This window comes from Amblyraja radiata, chromosome 30 (assembly GCF_010909765.2).
Source record: "Amblyraja radiata isolate CabotCenter1 chromosome 30, sAmbRad1.1.pri, whole genome shotgun sequence".
NCBI lineage: Eukaryota > Metazoa > Chordata > Chondrichthyes > Rajiformes > Rajidae > Amblyraja > Amblyraja radiata.
Window position 1 is genome coordinate 9,395,614 of NC_045985.1, and position 21,701 is coordinate 9,417,314.

The window sequence follows — 21,701 nt, forward strand, 5'->3', positions numbered from 1 at the left end:
TCGTCATGCCGGATTGTGTCTCAGTCACCGCCGCTGCTCCCACGTCGATGCTGGCCTCCAGCATCGCAATCTGTTCATTCTCTCTGTCCCAGATTCACCATCCCCGCGGGCAATGGGTTCATATATCGGCCGATTCCGCAGTATCGGGTTTTACCAGCAGGTGGGGACCTTGCGCCGCGCAAACATTTAGACAGCTCGGAGGTAGACACAAATGCTGGAGAAACACAGTGCTTAAATGAAATAAACCAAAAACTGTTTGGAATTTAGAGTTTAGTTTTAAAATCTGTTTGTGAATGTCCTTGTCAGCAAATTGACTCCTGCATTTCTGTTGCAGTTCGTGACTGCACTTTAAAGAGATTTGCGTAAATAAAGCACTTTGTGGTCTCCTAAAAGAGATGCGAGGACATTGTGTAAATGTAAGCGGGATGTTGCTGTACGCACTCGATCTTGGAAGGAATATTCAATTTCCGATGCGCAAACAGGGGTAGTGGATAGACGAAGTAGCCGATGGCGTCCGCGGGCTTGGAATGGAGCCCGGAGCTCAGGAGGACCCGCCGCCCGCGGCTGCTGCTGAACCGCGGGAAGGGCGATTGTTTCAGTAAACAATATGTGCAGGAGTAGGCCATTCGGCCCTTCGAGCCAGCACCGCCATTCAATGTGATCATGGCTGATCATCCACAATCAATACCCCGTTCCTGACTTCTCCCCATATCCCCATGACTCCGCTAACGATAAGACCTCTATCTAACTCTCACTTTCTCATCCAGAGAACCGGCCACCGGCCTCTGTGGCAGAGAATTCCACAACCCTCTTAGCCGAGAAACCATGCCCTTTTACCCAAAACGCCCATGCCAGGGCAGGAAAAGTCCAGAACAAGTGCCTTTCACTGAGATATCACTCAAATTTTTTTAAAGAGCCCCTTCGGCCCATCAGGCATATACTAGCCCAGGAGTCCCTTCGGCTCATCAGTAAGTATCCCCCCTGCAAGTATTAAACCTCACCCCAGTATTTTTCTCCCTCCCTTCATTGTCTCCCTGTGAGATCCAGGCCAGGATAGACTTTCCTCCTTCATTGCTGTGATCTGCAGAAAAAGATGAAAAATGTCTAAAATTGATTCTCCACCCTCCCCCCTTCTCTCTCACGGAGTCTCTCACCTGTTTTGGGTAGAATTTCTGGCAGTTTCTGAGCTATCCACAGTCCATACTAGTCCATACTAGTCCCTTCGGCCCACAACACCCAAAGTAGCGCTCCAGAAGCCCCCCCCCCCCCTCCCACAGGCCAGCAATATTGGAATTGGTGGAGAGGTGGAATATTGCGTTGGGGGACCAGCCCTCCCGTGTCAACATGGGACCCAACGGGCCCCACTTAGTCTAGTGTAGATTGTAAATAGCAGCGGTCCTAGCACCGAGCCTTGCAGTACCCCACTGGCGACTGCTTGCCATTCTGGAAGGAACCCGTTAATTCCTACCCTTTGTTTCCTGTCTGCCAAGCAATTTTCCACCCATGTCAGCACTCTAACATGTGCTCTAAGTTTGCCCACTGATCTCCTATGTGGGACCTTATCAAATGCTTTCTGAAAGTCCAGATACACTACATCCACTGTCTCTCCTTTGTCCAATATCCTGGTACCATCCTCAAAAATTCCAGATGATTCGTCAAGCATGATTTCCCCATCGTAAATCCATGCTGACTCGGACCTATCCTGTTACTGCTATCCAAATGTGCCACTATTTCAACTTTTATAATTGACTCCAGCAACTTCCCCACCACCGATGTCAGGCTAACGGGTCTATAATTCCTTGTTTTCTCTCTCCCGTCTGTCTTAAAATGTGGGACAACATTAGCTGCCCTCCAATCCACAGGAACTGATCCTGAATTTTCCGAACATTGGGAAATGATCACCAATGCTTCCACGATTTCTAGAGCCACTTCCTTAAGTACCCTGGGATGCAGACCATCAGGCCCTGGGGATTTATCAGTCTTCAGTCCCATCAGTCTACCCAACACCATTTCCTGCTGAATGCGAATCTCCTTCAGTTCCTCTGTCACCCCAGATCCTCTGGCCATTACTCCATCAGGAAACACAGAAACATAGAAACATAGAAATTAGGTGCAGGAGTAGGCCATTCGGCCCTTCGAGCTTGCACCGCCATTCAATATGATCATGGCTGATCATCCAACTCAGTATCCCGTACCTGCCTTCTCTCCATACCCTCTGATCCCCTTAGCCACAAGGGCCACATCTAACTCCCTCTCAAATATAGCCAATGAACTGGCCTCAACTACCCTCTGTGGCAGAGAGTTCCAAAGATTCACCACTCTCTGTGTGAAAAAAGTTCTTCTCATCTCGGTTTTAAAGGATTTCCCCCTTATCCTTAAGCTGTGACCCCTTGTCCTGGACTTCCCCAACATCGGGAACAATCTTTCTGCATCTAGCCTGTCCAACCCCTTAATAATTTTGTAAGTTTCTATAAGATCCCCTCTCAATCTCATAAATTCTAGAGAGTATAAACCAAGTCTATCCAGTCTTTCTGCATAAGACAGTCCTGACATCCCAGGAATCAGTCTGGTGAACCTTCTCTGCACTCCCTCTATGGCAATAATGTCCTTCTTCAGATTTGGAGACCAAAACTGTACGCAATACTCCAGGTGTGGTCTCACCAAGACCCTGTACAACTGCAGTAGAACCTCCCTGCTCCTATACTCAAATCCTTTTGCTATGAAAGCTAACATACCATTCGCTTTCTACACTGCCTGCTGCACCTGCATGCCTACTTTCAATGACTGGTGTACCATGACACCCAGGTCTCGCTGCATCTCCCCTTTTCCTAATCGGCCACCATTTAGATAATAGTCTGCTTTCCTGTTTTTGCCACCAAAATGGATAACCTCACATTTATCCACATTATACTGCATCTGCCAAACATTTGCCCACTCACCCAGCCTATCCAAGTCACCTTGCAGTCTCCTAGCATCCTCCTCACAGCTAACACTGCCCCCCCAGCTTAGTGTCATCCGCAAACTTGGAGATATTGCCTTCAATTCCCTCATCCAGATCATTAATATATATTGTAAATAGCTGGGGTCCCAGCACTGAGCCTTGCGGTACCCCACTAGTCCCTGCCCGCCATTGTGAAATGGACCCGTTTACTCCTACTCTTTGCTTCCTGTTTGCCATCCAGTTCTCTATCCACGTCAATACTGAACCCCCAATGCCGTGTGCTTTAAGTTTGTATACTAATCTCTTATGTGGGACCTTGTCGAAAGCCTTGTGGAAGTCCAGATACACCACATCCACTGGTTCTCCCCTATCCACGCTACTAGTTACATCCTCGAAAAATTCTATAAGATTCGTCAGACATGATTTACCTTTCGTAAATCCATGCTGACTTTGTCCAATGATTTCACCACTTTCCAAATGTGCTGCAATCCCATCTTTAATAACTGACTCTAGCAGTTTCCCCACTACCGACGTTAGACTAACTGGTCTGTAATTCCCCGTTTTCTCTCTCCCTCCCTTCTTAAAAAGTGGGGTTACGTTTGCTACCCGCCAGTCCTCAGGAACTACTCCAGAATCTAAAGAGTTTTGAAAGATTATTACTAATGCATCCACTATTTCTGAAGCTACTTCGTTAAGTACTCTGGGATGCAGCCTATCTGGCCCTGGGGATTTATCGGCCTTTAATCCATTCAATTTACCCAACACCACTTCCCGACTAACCTGGATTTCACTCAGTTCCTCCAACTCCTTTGACCCGCGGTCCCCTGCTATTACCGGCAGATTATTTATGTCTTCCTCAGTGAAGACGGAACCAAAGTAGTTATTCAATTGGTCCGCTATATTCTTGTTTCCCATGATCAACTCACCTGTTTCTGACTGTAAGGGACCTACATTTGTTTTAACTAATCTCTTTCTTTTCACATATCTATAAAAACTTTTGCAGTCAGTTTTTATGTTCCCTGCCAGTTTTCTTTCATAATCTATTTTTCCTTTCCTAATTAAGCCCTTTGTCCTCCTCTGCTGGTCTCTGAATTTCTCCCAATCCTCTGGTATGCTGCTTTTTCTGGCTAATTTGTACGCATCATCCTTCGCTTTGATACTATCCCTGATTTCCCCTGTTATCCACGGATGCACTACCTTCCCTGATTTATTCTTTTGCCAAACTGGGAATGACAAGGAAGATTGTTTGTGTCCTCCTTAATGAAGACAGATCCAAAGTACCTGTTCAACTCATCTGCCATTTCCTTGTTCCCCATAATAAATTCGCCTTTTTAAGTCTTCAAGGGTCCAACTTTGGTCTTAATTTTTTTTTTTCTCTTCACATTCCTAAAGAAGCTTTTACTATCCTCCTTTATATTCTTGGCTAGCTTACCTTCGTACCTCATCTTTTCTCCCCTTTATATCTTACATAGTTTTAATCTTTATATTTTCACAAATGTAATTTCTGTTCCGTTGCCGGATGCGGTTAACGCGTTAAAATGAACGGATCGACGGACAGCCGTTCAGCGCAGACCTGTTGTCCACCGGGTTTCTGCCCCTCAGCCCCTGAGCCCCGCTCCTGACGCCGGTCCCGGGACCCGACCCTTTTACACACCTGGAGCGGAACCGGAGCAGATTCTCAGCCACTGGTTTTCAACCCAAGTCGCGAAGTAAGGATAAAGTTTCTCCGTGAATTTATTCCCAGTGAAGGTGTAGAGATGGGACTTGGTGTCCGCGTCGTAAAATGAAACTGTGCCGGACTCGTAACTGAGATAAATTCCCACCCTCCCGGGGATGAGACGGGCGGGGAGAGGGCATGGATGGGAGGTGAGTGCATCAAATTCATCAGCTTGCTGCCAGATGCTCCAGACTCGAGTCTCCGGGCTCAGTGTGAACTGTTCCTTCCTCTCCACAGACACTGCGGCGACTCCCAGACTCCAGCCCCGACTCCCCGCCACCTCCACCTCCACCTCCCAGTAATGTCTCCCCGATGTGAATCCCTCCGATCCCAGCACACACACATACACTGTAAAACTCTTCCCGGTGTCAGGGAGACTCCTCCGGGTCCCGGTCCATCTCACCCTCTTCCGATCCTCAGACACCTCGAGCAGCGGATACGCTGTTTCCACATCCAGGGTGACGGAGACTGGGGGGAGAAGCAGAGAATCAGAGAGTCGTCGGGGGTCGGGGGGGGGGGGGGGGGGGGGGGGGGGGGGGGGGAGACTCGGGCAGCGCGGCCCCGGGACCGGGGGAGAAGCCGCTCGGCCTCAGACATAGTCGGGCGGACAACTGAAACATTGCCCGTGTTTTAACCGCAACAACATCGGGTGGACAACAGACATCTTTCGCAGCGATTTTCACCAGGCAGGAGAGGGGATATTCCGCGGGGTATCGGGAACGGGAGAGGGTGGTCCATGAGGACGGGGAAAACGAATGCGGAAAGTGAGGATGAACGAAATATTGCGGGTGGAGATGGAGAAATAAGACGGGTATTCACATGTTTTGCCAGTAGATGGCGAGGGAGAGGCAGATTGGAAGATGAGGAGACGGATGTGAGTGGTAATTAGAGGTGGTTAAAGAGGATGTAGAGATGTGGGATGGAGTTGCCGTGATCATACTGAACGGGAGTGGACTGGACGGGCGAGGCAATTTGCTTCTATTTCCTTACTTTCTATAGAGGAGGGTGGATTTGATGCGTCTGTACAACCAAGAACACTATGATCCATCCAGTGATTTGGCCTCCACTGCCCTCTGGGGCAGGGAATTCCAAAAATTCACAACTCTGGGTGAAAACGTTTTTTCGCACCTCAGTCTTAAATGGCCTCCCCTTTATTCCAAGACTGTGGCCCCTGGTTCTGAACTCGCCCAACATTGGGAAAAATGTTCCTGCATCTAGCTTGGCAAGTCCTTTTATAATTTTATATGTTTCTATAAGATACCCCCTCATCCTTCTAAACTCCAGTGAATACAAGCCTAGTCTTTTCAATCTTTCCTCATATGACAGTCACGCCATCCCATGGATCAATCTCGTGAACCTACGCTGCACTTCCACAATCACAAGGATGTCCTTCCTAAAATTAGGAGACCAAAACTGTACACAATACCCCAGACGTGGTCTTTCCAGAGCCCTATACAACTGAAGAAGAACCTCTTTACTCCTATACTGAAATCCTCTTGTTATGAAGGCCAACGTTCCATTCACTTTCTTCACTGCCTGCTGTACCTGCACGGCAACTTTCAGTGACCGGTGTACAAGGACACCCAGGTCTCGCTGTACCTCCCACTTAACAAACCTAACCTCATGGAGATAGTAATCTGCCCCCTTGTTTTTGCCGCCAAAGTGGATAACCTCACATTTATCTATATTATACTGCATCTGCCACGCATCTGCACACACAGTCAACCTGTCCAGGTCACCCTGCAACCTCCTAACACCCTCTTCACAGTTCACACTGCCACCCAGCTTTGTGTCACCCGCAACCTTGCTAGTGTTCCTCCTAATTCCCTCTTCCAAATCATTAATATATTTGCTAAACGGTTGCGGCCCCAACACCGAGCCTTGCGGCACTCCACTCACCACTGCCTGCCATTCTGACACGGACCCGTTCACGACCTGGAAGAGGTCATCCACGTATTTATCTCCCTCTGCCTTGTTTACTGCTACTCCCAGTACACTGGCATCAGCCAATCATCCCTGTCCCGCCTGCAATTGGTCCAAAAAGCCGCAGCGCGAATTCTGACGGGTACCCGTAAAAGGGACCACATCACCCCGATCCTGGCCTCTCTCCACTGGCTCCCAGAATGATACAGAATCAACTTCAAGCTCCTCCTATATGTATACAAAGCCCTTAACGGGCTTGCCCCCACCCATATCAAAAATCTGCTAACCCACCATTCTACCTCCAGGTCCCTCAGGTCGGCCGACTTTGGGCTACTGACTGCAGTTGCAGCTCCTAGACTGTGGAACAGCATCCTTCTTCTCATCAGAACTGCCCCCTCCATCGACTCCTTTAAGTCTAGACTTACATCCTATTTCTACTCACAAGCGTTTCGTGAGGTCCTCTGAGGGAGCACTGTATGTGTGTATCTATGTATGTATTGTTAGATCTATGTACCACTGTATGTAGCACGTTAGTACCTGCACTGATAGTCAACGAGAGTTGTTTTTAAATGTGCTATAGAAATAAAATTGACTTGACTTGACTTGACTCTTTGCTTGCTGTCTGCCAACCAGTTTTCTATCCATGTCAACACCCTACCCCCAATAGCATGTGCTTTAATTTTAGTCACCAGTCCCCCGTGCGGGACCTAATCAAAGTGTTCAACCAAGAACACACTGATCTCATTGTGAACCAAAATATGAACTTCACTGAGGGACTTGACATTGGTCCATATGTAAGGCTGGGCCAGAAATCTAAGACAGTTGGCATCCAAGACGAGTTAGTAAAATGGATCCAAAATTGGCTTGGTGGTTGGAGGTGGAAAGTAGCGGTAGAAGGATGTTCTACTTGGAGGTCTGTGACTGGTGGTGTGCAGCAGAGATCGGTGCTGCAACCTTTGCTGTTTATTTTATATTTTCCTGGCTTGGATGTGAATGTAGGAGGTGTGAAAAGTGGAGAATGTGAAATGTGGATCGCGATGAAGTCTGCCAAAGATTGCAACAAGATATAGGCTAGATCATCGAAACATTATTGTCAGGCAGGGATATCAATACTGGAGGACGCAGTTTTCTTCACACAGTTGTAAGAGGTATCAGTTTTACCTCGTTTGATGATATCAGATGTTTCTCTCAATGCGATGTTGTGGAAAAAAGTGAGATCAAACTTTTCAATCGGTAACGCACCATCTACCACACCCATCGTGTAGGTTTCATCACGAACCCTGCAAATGTTTAACAGCTGGTTAGAAACTGAGCATTCGCTGTTTTTTTGAGCTGTACTATAAAAACATACATTGTTTCAGTCAAAAGCATGTCCTACCTCCTCTTGCGACCAGCTTCCTCCTGAAATAAATAAAACACAAATCTCAATAGACTGAGATGGATCATGATCCCGACGGCGGTTATTTCACCAAATTGCTGGAAACTCCCCCATGATCATTCCCATTTCCCAACTCTTTGCCAATGTCACACAGACAGAAAGTGGATATTGTCGTAGAGACATCGAACACGGGGGAAAGCATTAGGAATATCGATGAAAATAACTGCGAGTATGCAACTTACGAGTAAGACCGGGCAGGTCATGGGATTTTATCTGGAGAAGATGTCAGAGATAATGGGATGGAATATTTTAAGATCAGTGCTGAATTTAAATGGGTGGGGGTTGGAAATATTATCACGACTTGTGAGGAAAAGAAAAATATAGCATGGAATGTGTGATGGCCTTTAATAAATTCCACAAGAAATGCAGTAAACGGAACGTGTAAATCACAGGGTGGCCTGAAGACAATATTGCAGATACATTTAAGTTGAAGTGGGATAAGTACGTGAGGATTCCTGGAATTTGGGGCATTATTGTCGGATGTGGTGAGTAGATGGAACAGACGGAACATTGATCCAGTACTGGTCAATGCAGCATTTATATCTGAAATTGAACCCACCACTTTGTGACTGTGCACTTTCAGTTCGCCAAACTGTAGTGTAACCCCTCACCTTCAGAACTATCACGCCGTCCTTGTGGTCTATCTGTTCCTGTAACTTTGAGAGTTCCTCCTGGATGGAATTTAAATTCTCTTGAATCTTTTGAAGATTTTTTTCCATTTTTTTTACAATCTTCGCCTCTTCTTCCCGGATATCTCCGAGTAACCGCTGCTCTTTCTCAGTGAGAATCTGGTGCAGTTCAGCAAACTGGGATGTGGTCTGTGACTGAAGGTTGTGTGACTCTTCCTATCAGATGACAGAAGAGAATCAATATATTGTGTCACTCTGCTGTGTTTGCTCGTGAAATGGAAGGTGATATTTGACCAATTAATGTTGAGTCCTGAAGTGCAGAAATATGCCATTCGGTCCAACATGTCTATGCTGGGCTCTGTACGTATCTACATTAATCCCATTTACCTGTATTTAATCCGTAGCTTTCATTAGCTTGGCAATTCAAGGGTTCGTCTTGATAATTCTGAAATATTTGGTGAAAGTAATGTACAAGCACATCATTCCCATTTCCCCGGTACAATTCCCTGCAACCTATTCCATTTCATGTGTCCATTAACCCTCACTGGACAGAACCAGGTATCCAGAACTAGCAGACAGCAGCAACACTCAGAATGACAGTCTTCATAAGGTCGTACAGCAAGGGGCGTTAGATACCGACCAACACGTCCCATCTGCGCTGTTTCCACTTGTCCGCATTTGGTCACCTGGTTCTAAAAATTTCTCTCCACGAATTTGTTCAAATATCTTTCAAATGTTGTTATGATACCTGAATCAACAACCTCTCCTGGCAGCTCGTTCCATATACCCACTATCAAAGTTGCCCTTAATTTTCGTATTAAATCTGTACCCTCTCACCTTAAAGCTATGCCCTCGCATGCTCGACGCCCCACTTAGTGTAAAAGACTGAGTATTCACCCTGACATTTCGTTTCATGAAATTAAACACCTGCAATAGATCATTCTTCAGACTCCAGGGAGTAAAGTCCTTGGCTGCCCAACCGCTCCCAAGATCTCGTGTCCTCGACTACTGAGCTCTATAGAGGTGCCCATTATTACAGGCTTCACAGGGATCAAATCTACACAAAATAATGAAATCGATAGTACAAAGCCTCACCTGTACTCCAGAAATGCTCTCTTTCTGTTTATGCTCAATTAGCTCGATCTCTGATTTCTTTTCTGTGAGAGATTCGAAAGAAGATTTCACCTGTTCCTGGGGTTGGGTTTCAGATCAGAAAATGAAAATGTCAGACAATAAAGAAAAGATTACCCAATGATGTGATCAAAGTTGATTTGGTTTTACCTTGTAGATTTCAATTGCTTCATCGACCGGCATGAAGCTGTGAGTCTTGTGTTCCCGCCCAGCTGCACAAATCAAACAGATCAGCTTCTTGTCCGTTTCACAAAACAGCTTCAGTTCTTCCTGATGTTTCTCGCAGTGAAGTTTACTTTCCTTCTCTTTAAGATTCGGGCTCAGTGCTCGAGCTTTCTCAGCCAGTCTAACCAAGGCCCGATTCACCCTCAGGGTGCGGTCAGTAAACACCTCTCTACATTCCGGGCAGGAGTTTTTCGCCTCCCTGTCCCAACTCTGTGTGATACAGGAGCGGCAGAAGTTGTGCCCGCACTCCAGTATCACCGGATCGGTGAAGAAATCCAGGCAGATGGGACAAACTGCCTCCTCGGTCCAACTCTCGACCTGGTCTTTCGAAGCCATTTTATCTCCACTTCCTGGTTCAAAAGGTTTTCACTGACGTGGAGCTGCTGAATATGGGCGGTCACGTGACCGTCACACGGTGGCACAGCGGTAGAGTTGCTGCCTTACAGCGAATGCAGCCCCAGGTTCGATCCTGACTACGGGTGCTGTCTGTACGGAATTTGTACGTTCTCCCCGTGATCTGCGTGGGTTTTCTCCGAGATCTTCGGTTTCCTCACGCACTCCAAGCCTTGGGAAATGTAAAAAATTGGCTTGGTAAATGTAATAAATGGCCCTAGTGGATGTCGGATAGTGTTAATGTCCGGGGATCCCTGGTCGGCGCTGACCCGGTGGGCCGAAGGGCCTGTTTGCGTGCTGTATCTCTCAACTAAATTAAATTCAACCCCTACAGTACCGTGTCGCTGCGCCCGCTGCCGTCCCGGGCAATGAATGCTATTTGGCTGCAAGTGTTCAGTGTGAAGATGTCCTGGCCGCTTCCAGCTCATCTCACACGAGGGAGGGGTAGATTGGACATTAAACTGGCCTGAATATGGACGAGAAAGACTAAGGCAGGACAGAAAGGGACGGGGCCCGGCGCTAAGGAAGCCTCGGGTGTAACCTGAGGAGACGTTGCACCTGTTGGGCAGTGGAACCCGCCGCCCGCATCTCCGTTCACAGCCCGGGATCAGGATGGACGGAGACCTCCCTCCGCCCTTATTTTATTCCACAACAGTGCACCTGTCTCTCATGCAGCAGTCTTCGGGGCAATCTATGTTTGCGTGTAATGTTTAAAGGATATTATATGACCCTCTAACATTCATTGCTGGTTGTAAAGGTTCACTTTGTCTGTCTGAAGGGTCTCAATCCGAACCGTCGCCCATTCATTCTATCCAGAGATGCTGTCTCACCCAATGAGTATCTCCAACAGTTTTGTCTACCGGATTCTTTGTCTGTTGATCAGTTTAGCTTAGTTTAGCTTTGAGATACATCGCGAAAACAGGCCCTTCGGCCCACCGAGTCCGCACCAACGAGCGACATATCAGGCAGCATCTCTGGAGAAAAGCAATAGGTGGAGTTTCGGGTCGAGGCCCTTCTTCAGACTGAGATTCAGGGGAGAGGGAAACTAGAGGTGTGGAAAGGCATAGAACAGATCACAGGCCGCACCGATGACCAAAGAGCCCACAATGGTCCATTGTTGGCTGTGGAGGAAGTTACACCAGGCGATACAAACAGCAAAACTAGCGGGACGACTAGGGTGGGGGGGGGGGGGGGTGAGGGGTGGGAGATGGAACCATAGACACACAGCCCGTAGAAGTTCATAGTTGCTGAGGTAAGCGTTATGCAGTGTTCAATGGCCTTATGGTTGTTGGGAGGAAGCCCTTCCTGGTGGTCACAGTTTGCAAAGGTTCACTTTATCTGTCTGATGCTAATGCTTCCGAGATGGCGCACTACCAAGGCGTCTATTTGCGTGTGATGCAGATCTACAATCACATATTACAATCGCCCCACACTCTTAAACCTCTACTCCCACCTCAACATTTCTCACTTTAACTTTGATGGGACTTTGCTGGCTTAACCTTGCACTAAACGTTATTCCATCATCGAGTATCTGTCCATTGTAAGTGGCTCGATTGTAATCATGTATTGTCTTTCTGCTGACTGGATTTTACTGTACCTCGATACACGTGACAATAAACTAAACTGGAAAGCCGTATTCCCCTTCGATAGACACTAAATGCTGGAGTAACGCAGCGGGACAGGTTGCATCTCTGGAGAGGAGGAATTGGTGACGTTTCGGGTCGAGACCCTACTTCAGGCAGCCTCGACCCGAAACGTCACCCATTCCTTCTCTCCAGAGATGCTGCCTGTCCCGCTGAGTTACTCCAGCATTTTGTGTCTACGTTCGGTTTAAACCAGCATCTGCAATTCTTCCTACACTCCGAGGCATATTCCACTTGTTGCTTCTCTCTCTCTCTCTCTCAATTCTGTGCTCATTTGATCCTCGCACAAATGGGAAAGACCCCCTCGCACCCATCCCCACCTGCGAATCATGTCCTCTCTCCGCAGATCCTGCCTGACCAACTGCGGACCCATCCCAAGCCCTATCCCAAGACTATCACAGCTTTGTTCACCCACACAACAGAGGTCTGGTCTCAGGCAAAAACGCCTGAGTCAGAGATTTTGCAGCCCACGTTGTTGGGAGTTGGGAATGCTGATTACAAATCTGGAAGATTACAGACATTGGGAATGGAATGGCAACATTCCTTGAATGAGGAGTGAGGATTATTTACTAACATTGGAGTCAGGAACAGAAGTGTGTCCCGCAGTTTAAGGAAGATAAGTTGTGAGGAGTGATTTAGATGCAAACTCAGATTAAGGACAAGTAAGAATGTCATTACTCCGCCCCGGTACATATGACAATTAACAACTCATGACAATTTCTCTCTCTTGGGCTGAGGGCGGCGATTAAAGTTTCACCTGATGGATTGGGTGAAAGAAGGGAAGAAACAGAGGCAGATAATCAGAGGAAAATATGTAAAAGGGGTTGGTTCATTGAAATCAAACCCACTTACAATATTGTAGGTCAGTAGATTAATACAACAGATACATTTAATACCCTGTTGTAGTTGGATAATTCACACGACCAGTAACATTCATAAGAACCGAATAGAAAGATTGTGTTTATTTGAATGATGTGCTTGGTGCTTCTAATATTCCAATTGAAATAAACACAAATCGCTTTGGACAGTATAGCTTACTTTTAAACTCTGTTTGTGAATGTCCCTGTCTGTAAATTGACTCCTGCATTTCAGTTGCCATTCCTGGCTGCATTTCAAAGAGAATTCCACCAGTAAAGCACTTTGTGGCCTCCTAAAAGAGATGCGAGGACATTGTGTAAATGTAAGCGGGTTGTTGCTGTACGCACTCGATCTTGGAGGGAATCATCCATTTCGATGCGCAAACAGGGGTCGTGGACAGACGAAGCAGCCGATGGCGTCCGCGGGCTTGGAATGGACTTTGGCCACTCGGTTTTCTCTGAAACGGCGAGAAAGCGAAGGGAAGAGTCGGGGCTCGAGCAGAGGAAAGTGGGAGCTGGTTGGAAACTGGCAGTGAGGGAGATGAAGCGTTAAAGCGGTGAACGAGCGCAGGAAGCAGCACCGATACAGACATGATGTACCCGAGAGAGAGAGGTGAGGGAGGGGTCTGAGACAAGGAATGATCTACGTATCCTACAGAGAGACAGGCAGAGCCTGAGCACAACGGGCTCCCACCTGGAACCGGGAATTCGGTTTGAACCCATTCTTCCAAAGATCCATTCGAAGAAAACTAATCTGTTGTGTGGAGAGCAAATCCTGCAAACACGCGGTTAATTCAGACGCTGTGGCATCAGTCTGAAGAAGGGTTTCGGCCCGAAACGTTGCCTATTTCCTTCGCTCCATAGGTGCTGCTGCACCCGCTGAGTGTCTCCAGCTTTTTTTGTGTGCCTTCGATTTTCCATCATCTGCAGTTCCTTCTTGAACACGCTGTAAATTCAATGAGTCGGCGGTCTTTAGGCCCCAGGGGAGCCCGGAGCTCAGGACCCGCCGCCCGCGGCTGCTGCTGAACCCGCGGGAAGGGAGATTGTTTTAAACTTTATATTTTCACTAAAGTAATTTCTGTTCCGTTGCCGGACGCGGTTAACGCGTTAAAATAAACGGATCAACAGACAGCTCTGATTTCAGTTGCTGTTTATTTCACTCTTCCCACATTTACATTCCCCCTGGTTTTATTTCCGCGCTCACTGGGGTTTCACGACGCGGAATTTGGGGATTAAATGGGAGCCGTTCGTTCGGCGTCCACTGGGTTTCTGCCCCACAGCCCCTGAGCCCCGCTCCTGACACTGGTCCCGGGACCCGACCCTTTTACACACCCGGAGCGGAACCGAGGCAGATTATCAGCCACTGGTTTTCATCCCAAATCCAGAAGTAAGGATAAAGTTTCTCCGTGAATGTATTCCCAGTGAAGGTGTAGAGATGGGACTTGGTGTCCGCGTTGTAAAATGAAACTGTCCCGGACTCGTAACTGAGATAAATTCCCACCTTCCCGGGGATGAGACGGGCGGGGAGAGGGGTTGGATGGTCGGTATCTGCAACAAAGTCGTCACCCTGCCGCCCGATGCTCCAGACTCCAGTCTCCGTGGAAAGCGGTTCCGCTTCACCCCTGTCCACAGACTCTGCGGCGACCCCCAGACTCCAGCCACGACACTCCGCCACCTCCACCTCCCAGTAATATCTCCCTGATGTGAATCCCTCCGATCCCAGCACACACTCCAGGTATGTAAACCTCTTCTCGGTTTCAGGGAGATTCCTGCAGTACTCGGCCAGTCTCACCCTCTTCCGATCCTCAGACACCTCGAGCTGCAGACCCGATGTTTCCTCATCCAGGGTGACGGAGACTGGGGGGAGAAACAGAGAATCAGAGAGTCCCCGGGGGTCGGGGGAGACTCGGGCACAGGCGGGCGGATAACTGAAACCTTGCTCGAGGTTTCACCCCAACCACATCGGATGGACAACATATCTTTCCCGGGGCGTCCCAATCGGGCTGGAGAGGGGAAATTACACGGGTTATCGGGACCGGGAGGGCTCGGGGCGTGAGGATAACGAATGCGTAAAGTGAGGATGAACGAGAGATTACGGGTGAAGATGGAGAAAGAAGGCGGGTATTTAAATATCTTGCCAGTAGATGGAGAGGGAGAGGCAGATTGGAAGATGAGGAGACTGGTGTGAGTTGTAATTAGAGATGGTTAAAGAGGATGTAGAGATGTGGGGTGGTGTTGCCGTGATCATATTGAGTGGGAGTGGACTAGACGCACGAGGCCACTGATTTGGACACTGCTACTGTTTCCTTACTTTCTTTAGAGGAGGGTGGATTTGATTCGGTTGTACAACCAAGAACACTAATAATAATAATAATAATAATAATAATATCTTTTATTGTCATTGCACGTCAGTGCAACGAGATTTAGTATGCAGCTCCAACCGATTTACAGGAAAAGTAAAATAAATAAATAAGCTGTGTGACGTGACCATCCGAGGGAGACTGTCCAGGGGTGGGTGGGTGGGGGGCACTCAGCAGGGCCTCATGATCTCATTGTAAAACAATATGTGAACTTTATTGAGGGACTTGACAATGTTTTGCATATAAGGCTGGTCCTGAAAGCAAAAGCAGGTGGGATCCAAGGTGAGTTGTAAAATGGTTCTAAAATTGTCTTGGTGGTTGGAGGTGGAAGGTAGCGGTAGAAGAATGTTCTGTGTGGATGTCTGTGACTGGTGGTGTGCAGCAGAGATCGGTGCTGCAACCTTTGCTGTTTATGTTATATTTTCCTGGCTTGGATGTGAATGCAGGAGGTGTGAAAAGTACGTTTGTGGGGAATGGGAAATGTGGATAGCAAGGAAGTCTGCCAATGTTCGCAACAAGGTATAGGCGAGATCATCGAAACCTTATTGTCATGCAGGGATATCAATACTGGAGGACGCAGTTTTCTTCACACACAGACTGTATGAAGTATCAGTTTTACCTCGTTTGATGATATCAGATGTTTCTCTCAATGCCATGTTGTGGAAAAAAGTGAGATCAAACTTTTCAATCGGCATCACACCTTCTACCACACACATTGGGTTGGCTTCATTACTAACCCTGCAAATATGTAACAGCTGGTTAGAAACTGAGCATTCGCTGTTTTTTTTTAGCTGTACTATAAAAACATACATTGTTTCAGTCAAAAGCATGCCCTACCTCCTCTTGTGACCAGCTTGCTCCTGAAATAAATAAAACACAAATCTCAATAGACTGAGATGGATCGTCATGATCCCGACGGCGGGTATTTCACCAAATTGCTACAAAAAACCCTCTGATAATTCCCATTTCCCAACTCTTTGCCGCTGTCACACAGACAGAAAGTGGATATTGTCGTAGAGACATCGAACACGGGGGAAAGCATTAGGAATGTCGATGAAAATAACTGCGAGTATGCAACTTATGAGTAAGACCGGGCAGGTCGTGGGATTTTATCTGGAGAAGATGCCAGAGATAATAGGATGGAATATTTTAATATCAGCCGCGGATTTAAATGGGTGGGGGTTGGAAATATTATCACTACTTGTGGGGAAAAGGAAGATAAAACCTGAAATGCGTGATGGCCTTTAATAAATTCCACAAGAAATGCAGTAAAGAGAACGTGGAACTAACAGGGTGGCCTGAAGACAATATTGCAGATAAGTTTGTTGGTGGGATAAATACATGAGGGTTCCTGGAATTTGGGGCATTATTGTCGGATGTGGTGAGTAGATGGAACAGATGGAACATTGGCCCAGTCCTGAATTACTGGTAAATGCATCATTTATTACAGAAATTTAACCCACCACTTTGTGACTGTGCACTTTCACTTCGCCAAACTGTAGTGTAACCCCTCACCTTCAGAAATATCACGCTGTCCTTGTGGTCTATCTGTAACTGTAACTTTGACAGTTCCTCATGAATGGAATTTAAATTCTCTTGTATCTCTTGAAGATTTTTCTCCATGTCTTTTACAATTTTCTTCTCTTCTTCCTGGATATCTCCGAGTATGCGCTGCTCTTTCTCCACGAGAATATGGTGCAGTTCAGCAAACTGGAATGTGACCTGTGACTGGAGATTGCGTGACTCTTCCTATCAGAGAAAGATAAGATTCAATATATTATGTCACTCTGAGTGCAGGAAAATGGCATTCGGCCCAACATGTCCACGAGCTTCGACACTAATCCAATTTACATGTATTTAATTCGTGGTTTCATTATCGAGGCAATTCAAGAGCTTCTCTCAATAATTCTGAAATATTTTGTGAAACTAATGTACAATCACATAATTCCCATTTCACCATTTCAATTCCCTGCAACCTAAACTATTTGTATATGTCCATTAACCCTCACAGGACAGAACCAGGTCACCAGAACTAGCAGAAAGCAGCACCACTTAGAATGACAGACTTCATAGAGTCATACAGCAAGGGGTGCTAGATACCGACAAACACGTCCCATCTACGCTAATTCCACCTGCCCGCATTTGGCCCAGATAGCTCTAAAACTTCTCTCTCCACGAATCTGTTCAAATACCTATGAACTGTTGTTATGGTACCTGACTCAACTCAATTAAGTTACAGAGAAAGGTTGAATAAGTTAGGTCTTTATTCTCTGGAGCGCAGAAGGTTAAGTGGGGACTTGATAGAGGTCTTTAAAATGATGAGAGGGATAGACAGAGTTGATGTGGATCAGCTTTTCCCTTTGAGAATAGGGAAGATTCAAACAAGAGGACATGACTTCAGAATTAAGGGACAGAAGTTTATGGGTAACATGAGGGGGAACTTCTTTACTCAGAGAATGGTAGCGGTGTGGAATGAGCTTCCAGTGGAAGTGGTGGAGGCAGGTTCGTTGGTATCATTTAAAAATAAATTGGATAGGCATATGGATGAGAAGGGAATGGAGGGTTATGGTATGAGTGCATGCAGGTGGGACTAAGGGAAAAAAGTTGTTCGGCACGGACTTGTAGGGCCGAGATGGCCTGTTTGCGTGCTGTAATTGTTATATTCTTATATTATAAATACTCATCTGGCAGCTCGTTCCATGCACTCGCTATCAAAGATGTCCTTCACGTTCGTTTTAAATCTTTTCCCTCTCACCTAAAACCTATACCCTCACATTCTCGACCCCCCTACTAAGGGTAGCAGACTGGCCATCCAATGTATCCTGCCACAGACTATTCTTCAGACTGTTGCGCTCCAGGGAGTAAAGTCCTTGGCTGCTCAACCTCTCCCAAGTGTTCTGGCCCTCGACTAATAAGCTCTATAGAGGTGCCAAATTATTGCACACTTCACAGGGATCAAATCTACACAAGAACATTAAATCGATAGCACAAACCTGAACAACAGAAATTGTCCATGTCTGTTTTTGCTCCATTTCATGGATCTCTGATTCCTTTTCTGTGAGAGATTCGAAGGCAGATTTCACCTGACCCTGGGGTTGGGTTTCAGATCAGAGAATAAAAATGTCAGAAAATCAACACGACACGACACTAGACACAATGAAGTGATCAGAATCGGTTTGCTTTTACCTTGTAGATTTTAACAGCTTCATCTACCGGCATGAAGCTGTGAGACTTGTGATCCCGCCCAGCTGCACAAATCGCACAGATCAGCTTCTTGTCCGTTTCACAAAACAGCTTCAGTTCTTCCTGATGCTCTTCGCACTGAAGTTTACTTTCCTTCGCTTTGAGATTCAGGCTCAGTGTTCGAGCTTTCTCAGACAGTTTCGCCAAGGCCCAACTAACCCTGAGGGTGCGGTCAGCAAATTCCTCTCTACATTCCGGGCAGGAGTTTCTCCGCTCGCTGTCCCAACTCTGTGTGATGCAGGAGCGGCAGAAGTTGTGCCCGCACTCCAGTGACACCGGATCGGTGAAGAAATCCAGGCAGATGGAACAAACTACCTCCTCGGTCCAATTCTCGACCGGGTCTTTTGCAGCCATTTTATCTGCAGCTCTCCCTGGTTCAAAATGTATTCACTGACGTGGATCTGCAGAATATGGTCATGGTCATGTGACCGTCACTGTGGCGCAGCGGTAGAGTTGCTGCCTTACAGCGGAGAGAACCGAGTTCGATCCTGACAACGGGCGCTGTCTGTACAGAGTTTGTACGTTCTCCCCGTGACCTGCGTGGGGTTTCTCCGAAATCTTGGGCTCTTCAGAGGCTTGGCAAAAGAACAAAATGTCCCTAGTGGGTGTAGCATAGTGTTAATGTGCGCGGATCGCTGGTCGGCGAGGACCCGGTGGGCCGAAGGGACTGTGTCTCGAAACTCAACAGTACCGTGTCGCTGCGCCCGCTGCCGTCCCGGGCAATGAGTGCTATCTGGCTGCAAGTGTTCCGTGTGAAGATGTCCTGGCCGCTTCCAACTCATCTCACACGAGGGAGGGGTAGATTGGACATTAAACTGGCCTGAACATGGACGTGAAAGACTAAGGCAGGACAGACAGGGACGGGGCCCGGCGCTAAGGAAGCCTCGGGTGTAACCTGAGGAGACGTTGCACCTGTTGGGCAGTGGAACCCGCCGCCCGCATCTCCGTTCACAGCCCGGGATCAGGATGGACGGAGACCTCCCTCCGCCCTTATTTTATTCCACAACAGTGCACCTGTCTCTCATGCAGCAGTCTTCGGGGCAATCTATCTTTGCGTTGTCTTGTTTAAAGGATATTATATGAGCCTCTAACATTCATTGCAGTATGTAAAGGTTTACTTTGTCTGTCTGAAGCTAATGCTTCCGAGATGGCTCCCAACCAAGGCGTCTATTTGCGTGCAGCATCTCTCCAGAGATGCTGCCTGTCCCGCTGAGTTACTCCAACATGTTGTGTCTATCTTCGGTTTAAATCCTGTAATTCCATCCTACACTCCGAGCCATGTTCCACCTGTTGCTTCTCTCTCTCAAATCTGTGCCCATTTGAACCTCGCACACATGGGAAATACCCCCTCCCCATTCACCCTCTCCACACCGGACCCGAGCTTGAACCTTCTGTGAAAGCTTTCAAATGCACTTTTCCACAGAGAACCTGCACCCGCTTCTCCAGAGGTGCAACTCCAGACCCCTTCCACCCCTGCAACGGACTGTTCCAGCTGCTACGTTCAGGCAAACGCCTCCGTTGCCATGCTGTGAGAACGGAGAGGTTGAGAAGGGGTTTCTTCCCAGAGGCCATTAGGACTGTAAACGCCTATCTCATCAGGGACTAACTTTACTGGACCAATTTTTAATTTAAATTGCAGTTTTTCCCCCCTTTTTCCTTTCGCCCACAATATTTAATATGTAAAAGAATATGTGATTATGTTCCATTCGGTTTGTAGTTTGTTTGTTTGTCTTTTTGCACAAAGTCCGCGAGCATTGCAACTTTTCATTTCACGGCACATCTCGTTTGTGTATGTGACGAATAAACTTGACTTGACTTGGTGAGGGTGAGTGCCGGGGGTTGGGTTGTCGAGGAACATGGATGTTTTACGGTAGACAAAAGTGCTGGAGAAACTCAGCGGGCGCCGCAGCATCTATGGAGCGAAGGAAATAGACAACGTCTCGGACCGAAACGTTCCCTATTTCCTTCGCTCCATAGATGCTGCTGAACTCGCTGAGTTTCTCCAGCACTTTTGTCTACCTTCCACTTTCCAGCATCTGCAGTTTCTTCTTAGAAACTGGATGTTTTACGGTTCGACTCGTGGTCCTCAGACTTCATGGACGATTAGCTTCTTGTATTTTAAATCGTGCGTAAAAAAGATCAAACCTTTACAGAATTTACACAGGGGTCGTGGAAGGACAACTATCTGAGAGAGAGGTGAGGGAGAGGTCTGGCGGCGACTGAGACAAGGAATGTTCTACGTATCCTACAGAGAGGCGGGCAGAGCCTGAGCACAACGGGCTCCCACCTGGATCCGGGAATTTGGTTTGAGCCCATTCTTCCAAAAGAGCCGTTCCGAAGAAAACTAATCTGTTGTGTGGAGAGCAAATGTTGCAAACACGCTTTTAATTCTTCGAATCAGTCGACTTTAGGACCCGGGGGAGCCCGGAGCTCAGGACCCGCCGCCCGCGGCTGCTGCTGAACCCGCGGGAAGGGAGATTGTTTCAATCTTTATATTTACACAAAAGTAATTTCTGTTCCGTTGCCGGACGCGGTTAACGCGTTAAAATGAACGGATCGACAGACAGATCTGATTTCAGTTGCTGTTTATTTCACTCTTCCCACATTTACATTCCCCCTGGGTTTATTTCCGCGCTCACTGGGGTTTCACGACACGGAATTTGGGGATTAAATTGGGGCCGTTCAGCGCCGACCTGTTGTCCACCGGGTTTCTGCCCCACAGCCCCTGAGCCCCGCTCCTGACGCCGGACCCGGGACCTGACCATTTTAACACCCCGACCGGAGCAGATTCTCAGCCACTGGTTTTCATCCCAAGTCCAGAAGTAAGGATAAAGTGTCTCCGTGAATTTATTCCCAGTGAAGGTGTGGAGATGGGACTTTGTGGCCGCGTCGGAAAATGAAACTGTCCCGGACTCGTAACTGAGATAAATTTCCACCTTCCCGGGGATGGGACGGACGGGGAGAGGGGATGGAGGGGAGGTGAAAGCTTGAAACTCGCCATCCCACCGCCCGATGCTCCAGACTCCAGTCTCCGGGGGCAGGTCGTCCTCTCCTTTCCTCTCCACAGACTCTGCGGCGACTCCCAGACTCCAGACCCGACTCCCCGCCACCTCCACCTCCCAGTAATGTCTCCCCGATGTGAATCCCTCCGATCCTAGCACACACGTACTGTCTGTAAACCTCTTCCCGGTGTCAGGGAGA

General features: G+C 47.6%; 2 protein-coding genes across 2 annotated transcripts in view; both read right to left on the reverse strand.

Annotated features, from left to right (window-relative positions):
* The window catches only part of LOC116989945 (golgin subfamily B member 1-like), a 49,051-nt gene extending 30,093 nt beyond the window's left edge, over positions 1–18,958 (reverse strand). The window contains exons 1-12 of the mRNA XM_033047499.1: positions 18,660–18,958; positions 16,890–17,006; positions 16,095–16,117; positions 15,877–15,995; positions 14,643–14,754; positions 13,246–13,423; positions 9,930–10,349; positions 9,744–9,839; positions 8,631–8,864; positions 8,202–8,232; positions 7,940–7,982; positions 7,743–7,861 (exon numbers count right to left, since the gene is read on the reverse strand). Coding sequence (XP_032903390.1) covers positions 7,743–7,861; positions 7,940–7,982; positions 8,202–8,232; positions 8,631–8,864; positions 9,744–9,839; positions 9,930–10,349; positions 13,246–13,423; positions 14,643–14,754; positions 15,877–15,995; positions 16,095–16,117; positions 16,890–17,006; positions 18,660–18,854 — 1,687 coding nt within the window. The 5' untranslated portion in view covers positions 18,855–18,958. The remainder of the gene's footprint in view (positions 1–7,742; positions 7,862–7,939; positions 7,983–8,201; positions 8,233–8,630; positions 8,865–9,743; positions 9,840–9,929; positions 10,350–13,245; positions 13,424–14,642; positions 14,755–15,876; positions 15,996–16,094; positions 16,118–16,889; positions 17,007–18,659) is intronic.
* On the reverse strand, positions 5,063–16,108 carry LOC116989861 (E3 ubiquitin-protein ligase TRIM39-like). Its single transcript, XM_033047430.1, has 3 exons — positions 15,877–16,108; positions 14,201–14,754; positions 5,063–5,073 (listed from the first exon to the last, which is right to left on the reverse strand). The coding sequence occupies exons 1-2, from the start codon at positions 16,085–16,087 to the stop codon at positions 14,222–14,224; spliced, it is 744 nt and encodes a 247-aa protein (XP_032903321.1). The 5' UTR covers positions 16,088–16,108; the 3' UTR covers positions 5,063–5,073; positions 14,201–14,221.
* Positions 18,959–21,701: the final 2,743 nt, after the last annotated feature.